This window comes from Rhinopithecus bieti, unplaced genomic scaffold, assembly GCF_001698545.2.
Source record: "Rhinopithecus bieti isolate Rb0 unplaced genomic scaffold, ASM169854v2 scaffold_48351, whole genome shotgun sequence".
Lineage (NCBI taxonomy): Eukaryota > Metazoa > Chordata > Mammalia > Primates > Cercopithecidae > Rhinopithecus > Rhinopithecus bieti.
Genome location: NW_016819027.1, coordinates 108,939 through 116,530, shown reverse-complemented (window position 1 = coordinate 116,530; position 7,592 = coordinate 108,939). Strand labels below are relative to the sequence as shown.

General features: G+C 49.7%; 1 protein-coding gene across 3 annotated transcripts in view; it reads right to left on the bottom strand.

Moving 5' to 3' along the window:
- The window catches only part of MMD2 (monocyte to macrophage differentiation associated 2), a 71,043-nt gene that overhangs the window by 13,312 nt on the left and 50,139 nt on the right, over positions 1-7,592 (bottom strand). The window contains exons 5-7 of one of the 3 annotated variants that reach the window (XM_017858036.1): positions 6,044-6,145; positions 4,784-4,853; positions 629-2,248 (exon numbers count right to left, since the gene is read on the bottom strand). In XM_017858036.1, coding sequence (XP_017713525.1) covers positions 2,045-2,248; positions 4,784-4,853; positions 6,044-6,145 — 376 coding nt within the window. In that variant the 3' untranslated portion in view covers positions 629-2,044. Of the gene's footprint in view, positions 1-628; positions 2,249-4,783; positions 4,854-6,043; positions 6,146-7,592 lie in introns of those variants that run through there. The other 2 variants (XM_017858038.1, XM_017858037.1) reach the window with 2 other exon arrangements.

Sequence of the window (7,592 nt, the reverse complement as noted above, 5' to 3'; positions counted from 1 at the left end):
GGAGGAGGAGGAGAAGGAGGAAGAGGAAGGGGAGGAGGAGGAGGAGAAGGAGGAAGAGGAAGGGGAGGAGGAGGAAGGGGAGGAGGAGGAGGAGGAAGGGGAGGAATGGGAGGAAGGGGAGGAAAGGAGGGAGGGAAGAAGGAAGAGGAGGAGGAAAGAAGGAAGCAAGGAAGAAGTAGTCCCAAGTCACTGGTCCCAGAAGGTGCTTTGGTGTCCATCAGCGTCTTGATCACAGGATTTTATCTTGGCCTGGCATGGTGCCATGCCTTGGGAGGTCTCCTAAACTGCACCCCAGAACCCCCAGAACCCTCTTTTCCAGCCCCAGGCCCAGGCAGAGGTCAAGTTTTCAGTGTCTCTGTCCTCATTTGGGAGCGAGTCTCTCTCCAACCAGCCCTCCCCTGCAAAAGTTTCCCCACTGACCTCCAGCCCTGACCCCAGCTGGTGGGAAATATTTGGTGAGCTCCACAGGGCAGGCTTACCGAAGATAGCTTCCAGGCATTAGGAGTGCCTGTGTAGACACATAATGCTTGTGTAGACACACGTGTGCACACACATGCACATATACACGTACATATACGGGCAGGAGGACAAAAGCTATTCAGCATCTCCCAGCATGGAGGCAGTCTGGTCTGTGGAATGTGTCGAGATAATTTAATACTGGCTTGGACATACGGGATTCCAGGTGCAGGAGCCCTGGAACCCCCTGGAATGTGCTAGAGATAAGCATAAGGCATTCGGTCTGTGCCCACGCCACTCTGGTTGGGAGTCACAGAATGAGGACCTCCTGCTTTGAGACAGATTCTTTATCCAGAGAATCTGAGATTCCAGTTCAGATCCTGGAGGTGGGCCTGCTACTCACCTCCCCAGTAAATGTCCAGGCAGCATTGGACAGAGAGGCTGGCCCTGCCCTGACGGGGCCTGAAGAGCAGGTCCCCAGAAGCCTTGTTGTTGGGCTACTGGGCACTTCAGAGGTTGAGGGGACCTGGAACAGTCTCCCTAGATTCATGTGCCTTCCTTTTGGGGTACACCTGAGTAGCCTCTAACAGCCACTGATTGGCACCAAGAGAGAATCCAAAGGTTGGTATCACAAACTTTAAGTATGGAACAGGGAGCAAGTGCCCAGGGACTGTTTGCCCCATCTTATGAATGAATGGCTCTCGTAATGTCTCTGGATTTGAGGGGATGGGAAGAAATGGCCAAGTAACAGCATCCTCATCCCCAACTGTACTGAGAACCAACTACAGTGGGACAGAACATCAGGGGCTGCATGGGTGTGTGCCTCAGTTTCCCTCTACTGCCCCCAAACTGCCTACTCCAGGAGCTTCCCAAAAGGGAGGGAGAGATGAGGAGATAGGCATGCAAATGCCCATGTGGAGATTTTTAGCTACTCTGGCCATGATCCCATTTCAGCGCACACCAGACAGGAAGGGCAAAGAGGTCCCATCATGAGTGCCAAATTGATTGGTACTGGCTGCCCAGAACACAGTGCTGGGAAGAATTCTAACATCACCCATGTGCTGCACTTGATTGGTGATGTCTGCCATGGTCACAGCCATTCACCATCCCTCATCTACAAGCTGGGCTGTCCCCTTTCCCTGAACAGGAGACAATTCGCCAGCCTGGACTTTGGTAGCAGAGAGGGAGGCCCTGGCCACCCAGGTATAAACAAGCCACAGGACTCCTTGCCAGATTCCTCAGGACCTTTGAAACACAGATTGGCCCGTCATTCCCCAATTGTCCAGGACCACGCCTGCTTCCTTTTCTGAAGATGTTAATGTTGCTTGTATTAGGAAACACTCATCTAAAATAGAAACACATTACAGGGTTAATTTCTCCTCTGTGAGAATGGCTAAATGCTTTGTTTCTCGCTGGAGACTCGAGGGACGATCTGGTTATCACCAGAAGTCACCTCAGAGCCATCGAGAACTCTACCCAATGAAGGGAAGACAGGCCTTCGTGCTGTGCTCTGGGTTAACGTTCGCAAAAACGCTTCCTGTGGTGCTGCACTCCTAAAGCCCAAATGACCTCTGGAGTCTGGGTCACCTCATTTGGACACCTTGGTCTGCAGGGTGCTGGGCAGATAGAGGTACCTCCAGATGGCATAGTAGTGGGTACCAGCACCAAATGCTACAAAGAGATGCCAGATGGCGTGGGCAAAGGGGATCCTCCCGTCACTCTTGAAGAAGACCATGCCCAGGCAGTAGAAGACCCCTCCGGTCACCAGCTCCCAGATGCCCTCGGTGTTGGGCTGTCGGCAAGGACAAGGGTGGGGCACAGGTCAGAGGGGCAGCCAGTGTGGCTGGAAGTACCAGCCAGTCCCCACCACCCAAAACTAAAAGACACACAGATGGCAAACCAGCCCAGACTCCCAGGTGGGAAGCCTCAACACTGATATGCCAGTGATTCTCCCCAGACTAGTTCTCAGATGTCCCATTTCTATTAAAATCTCACCAATTTTTTTTTTTTTTTTTTTTTTTTTTTTTTTTTTTTTTTTTTTTTTGAGACGGAGTCTCAGTCTGTTGCCCCAGCTGGAGTGCAGTGGCACAAGCATAGCTCACAGTAGCCTCCAACTCCTGAAACGATCCTCCTGCCTCAGCCTCCTCAGTAGCTGGGACTATAGATATCCCATGGCGCCATGCCTGGCTAATTTTATTTTATTTTTGAAGATGGGGGCGTCTTGCTATGTTGCCCAGGCTGGTCTCAAACTCCTGGCCTCCAGTGATTCTCCCACCTTGGCTTCCCAAAGTGCTGGCATTACAGGGGCGAGCCACCACACTCAGCCTCAAATAATATTTATATAACTTATCTGTTTTGTTTTGTTTTTTTTTTTTTTAAACACAGTTGCTCTTTTGCCCAGGCTAGAGTGCAGTAGCAAGATCTCGGCTCACTGCGACCTCTACCTCCCGGGTTCAACCCATTCTCCTGCCTCAGCCTCCTGAGTAGCTGGGACTACAGGTGTGCACTACCATGCCCAGCTAATTTTTGTATTTTTAGTAGAGACAAGGTTTCACCATGTTGACCAGGCTGGTCTCAAACTCTGGACCTCAGGTGATCTGCCCACCTTGGCCTCCCAAAGTGCTGGGATTATAGGTGTGAGCCACTATGCCTGGCCTATAGCTTATCTTTTGTAAAAATGTAATACATCTGGGTATATACACAAATAATTGAAAGCAGGGTCTTGATAGATATTTGCACACCCATGTTCATAGCAGCATAATCACAACAACAAAAGGAGGAAGCAAATCAGGGGTCCACCAAGGAATGAATGGATAAACAAAACAAGCTCGAGGCCAGGCGGCTCACGGTGGCTCACGTCTATAATCCCAGCACTTTGGGAGGCTAACAAGGGCGGATCATGAGGTCAGGAGTTCGAGACCAGCCTGGGCAACATGGTGAAACCCCGTCTCTACTAAAAATACAACAATTAGACAGGAGTGGTGGCGCATGCCTGTAATCCCAGCTACTCAGGAGGCTGAGGCATGAGAATCACTTGAATCTGGGAGTTGGAAGTTGCAGTAAGCCAAGATCATGCCACTGCATTCCATGCTGGGTGACAGAGTAAGACTCCACCTCAAAAAAATAAAATAAAATAATGAGGACAGGACAGAGTTATAGTTTGCAGAGATGCAAAAAGTTCTGGAGATGGATGGTGGTGATGGTCGCATGACAATGTGACTGTGCTTACTGCCACTGAACTGAATATTTTACCACAAGTTTTAAAAAAAAGGGAAGAAAAAAAAAAAAAAAAAAAAAAAAGGAGAGAAAATGATTTCTGTTCTGCTTCATGGCAAAAAATATTTAGAGAAAAAAACATGGTAAGAAAAAAGTAGTAGTTCTGGCCCCCAGATGTGAGTACTATTAACAGGAGTTGTTCTTAATAAAAGAAACTCTCTGCAGGGCACGGTAGCTCACGCCTGTAATCCCAGCAGTTTGGAAGGCCAAGGTGGGCTTAAGCCCAGGAGATCAAGACCAGCCTGGGCAATATAGTGAGACACCCATCTCTAAAAAAAAAAGAAGAAGAAAGAAGAAAGAAGAAGAAAGAGAAGAAGAAAGAAGAAGAAGAAGAAGAAGAAGAAGAAGAAGAAGAAGAAGAGGAAGAGGAAGAGGAAGAGGAAGAGGAAGAAGAGGAAGAGGAAAAGGAAGAAGAAGAAGAAAGGAGAGGAGAGGAGAGGAGCGGAAGAGGAAGGGGAAGAAAAGAAGAAGAAGAAAAAGAAAGAAAGAAAGAAAGAAAGAAAGAAAGAAAGGAAGGAAGGAAGGAAGGAAGGAAGGAAGGAAGGAAGGAAGGAAGGAAGGAGAAGAATTCAAGACCATTCTAGGCAACATAAGGAGATCCTGCCTCTACAAAAAAAAAAAAAAATTGTTTTTTTGAAACAGAGTTTCGCTCTTGTAGCCCAGGCTGGAGTTCAATGGTGCGATCTCAGCTCACTGCAACCTCCGCATCCTGGGTTCAAGAGATTCTCCTGCCTCGGCCTCCAGAGTAGCTGAGACTATAGGTGTGCACCACCTCTGGCTAATTTTTTTTTTTTAGAGATGGGTCTTGTTGTGTTGCCCAGGCTGGTCTCAAACCCCTGGACTCAAACTATCCTCCCACCTCAGCTTCCCAAAGGACTGGATTATAGGCATGAACCACTGCGCCTGGGCTACTGCCTCTTTAGACAAGTCATGCTAGGCCTCAGTTTCCCCACCTGCCATAGGAGAGTGCGACAATCTCAACAGCCAAGTCCAGCCCAGACACTCTTGGTCCGTTGCAGGGACCCATCCATGCAGGGCTGGCAGCACTTACCATGGAGAGGATGACCAGGGCAGGGAAGAAGCCCATCACGATGTAGCAGAGAAGCTCCACAAGCTTGTACCTGGCAGGAAGACAAGCCATGCCAGCCTTAGGACATGCCTCCCCATGAGGAAATCGCGCACAGCTCCGTGTTCCTGGGGAAGAGGGAACACTCTGGCCAGAACAGTGAGAAGAAAGGACGCTTTCTCTGCCCAGCACGCCTTGGCTCAGATTTCACCCAGCTACATCCAATAAGTGCTGGCAGTTGTGTGACCTTGGGTACTTTCCCTCCCTGAGACTCAGTTTCCACATCTGTAAAATGCATGCTGGTGCCACAGCAGGGATTACAAACATTGGGCATAGCACACACGGGCACTTCCTATGCTCAGCCCATGGCAGACATCACTATTTGATCCCAGCATCTCTTTCCACAGGGCCCAAGCAGCCACTTCCAATCGAGCTGGGTTGCTACAGCAACCGAAGCCTCTTTGCTGTCCCTGGACTAAATGACTTCCAGAGGTTCCTAGGCTCTGAGACTGCAGGAAGTCTGTTATTCTCTTTTCCGTCTATCGTCCTGTTTCTATAATAATCCCATTGAATTATTTCCATCCCCATCACTCAGCAGAATGGGGATACAGAGAGTGTGGCTCTTTCAGGACCTCTCCCTTTCATCTGCTAATAATTTAGGGAGGGCAGGTGGCATGTGACCACCCCCACCCCACCCCGGTTCAATGGGGCTAGGAACCTATTTTTTTTTGTTGTTTGTTTTTTAAGACAGAGTCTCCCTCTGTCGCCCAGGCTGGAGTGCAGTGGCACAATCTTGGCTCACTGCCACCTCCACCTCCCGGGTTCAAACCATTCTCCTGCCTCAGCCTCCTGGTTAGCTGGGATTACAGGCGCCCATCACCATGCCCGGCTTATTTTCATATTTTTAATAGAGACAGGGTTTTATCATGTTGGCCAGGCTGGTCTCAAACTCCTGACCTCAAGTGATCCGCCTTCCTCGCAGATCACTCGGCCACCCAAAGTGCTGGGATTACAGATGTGAGCCAGCACACCTGGCCACCTGTGATGTCTTTTTGATAACTTCAAGTTGACCCTAGGGGCTGCAAGACCTGGTGGCCACCCGTGAGCCTGAATGGCATGACAGCCAGAGCTGTGCTCTCACGATTATGGCATCATCCTGGGCTCTCAACTACCCAGGAGTGCTGCCCAGGAGGCTGGAGCATCTAAGGGAATCCCGCCTCCCAGCAGCCCCCAGGCCTGGCTTACCGCTCATGGAAGAAGAAGACGTAGATGGTACCCACGGAAGCCATGATCCAGACCAGCCAGCGCATGTGGGAGGCCCAGGGGCCCAGCTCCCGAAGGTTCAGCCTGGGAGAGAGAGACCCAAGGCCATGGCCCTGAGGGGGGCCCACCAAGACCCCAGCCCTTGAGGACCGGCCTGTCACAGGAAACGGACCCCAAGGAAGTCCTGTCACCCGTCGCTCCATGGCTGGGACATGGGCGCTCACAGGAAGACAGGTGAACAGGCAGAAAGTGCGCTAGATAACTTGAAACAGCAAGCAATGATTAGAGGAAAATTAGCAAAATTGATAATATCTAGAAGAAAAGGTAAGTAGGGCCTCAAACTGGCAGGCTGATGAACAAGTAAAGCCTGTTTGGAGGGAATTGTGCATTCTCCGTCACTGCAGTTCCAGCAGCTAACCAAAGCAACGCTGTTATGTTTTGCTTTGTTTTGTTTTGCTTATTTTTTTGAGATGCAGTCTCTATCTGTGCCCCAGGCTGGAGTGTAGTGGCACAATCTCGGCTCACTGCCACCTCCACCATCTGGGTTCAAGCGATTCTCCTGCCTCAGCCTCCCGAGTAGCTGGGATTACAGGCATCCGCTGCCACGCCCAGCTAATTTTGTATTTTTAGTAAAGATGGGGTTTCTCCATGTTGGCCAGGCTGGTCGCGAACTCCTGACCTTAGGTGATCCACCCACCTCGACCTCCCAAATGCTGGGATTACAGGCCTGAGCCACCGTGCCCGGCCTCCAATCCTTTGTTAATAACTATTTTAAGAGACAAGGTCTTGCTACTTGAGAAGCTGAGGCGGGAGGATTGCTTAAGCCTGGGAGGTCGAAGCTGCAGTGAGCCATGATGACACCACTGCACTCCAGCCTGGGCAACAGAGTGAGACCCTGTCTCAAAAAAAATTAAAATAATAATAATTTAAAATCAAAACATGAGGAAGATCTGTTTTACCAACATAGATAGATCTCTAAGCTATATTGTGAGGTGTTCGGTAGGTGGAGGGTATGAACCAAGAATGAGATGACTAATATTGTGTGTATGTATAAAGAGAGAACTGTCGGCCAGGTGCGGTGGCTCACGCCTATAATCCCAGCACTTTGGGAGGCCAAGGCGGGCAGATCACGAGGTCAGGAGATTGAGATCATCCTGGCTAACATAGTGAAACCCTGTCTCTACTGAAAATACAAAAACAAAATTGGCCAGGCATGGTGGCGGGTGCCTGTAGTCCCAGCTACTCGGGAGGCTGAGGCAGGAGAATGGTGTGAACTCGGGAGGCAGAGGTTGCAGTGAGCCGAGATGGCGCCACTGCACTCCAGCCTGGGCGACAGAGCGAGACTCCGTCTCAAAAAAAAAAAAAAAGAGAGATAACTGTCAATGCACAGAAAAAGATCTGAACAATGCACAGAAAAAGATCATCCCATGTGGTTTTGTCTGGAAAGGTATAGTTAGTAGTGGTAATGATTGCGGAAGAGGGTCCTTTGAGTTTTTTCTGGAATGAATTTCTATTTTTTTTTTTTTTTTTT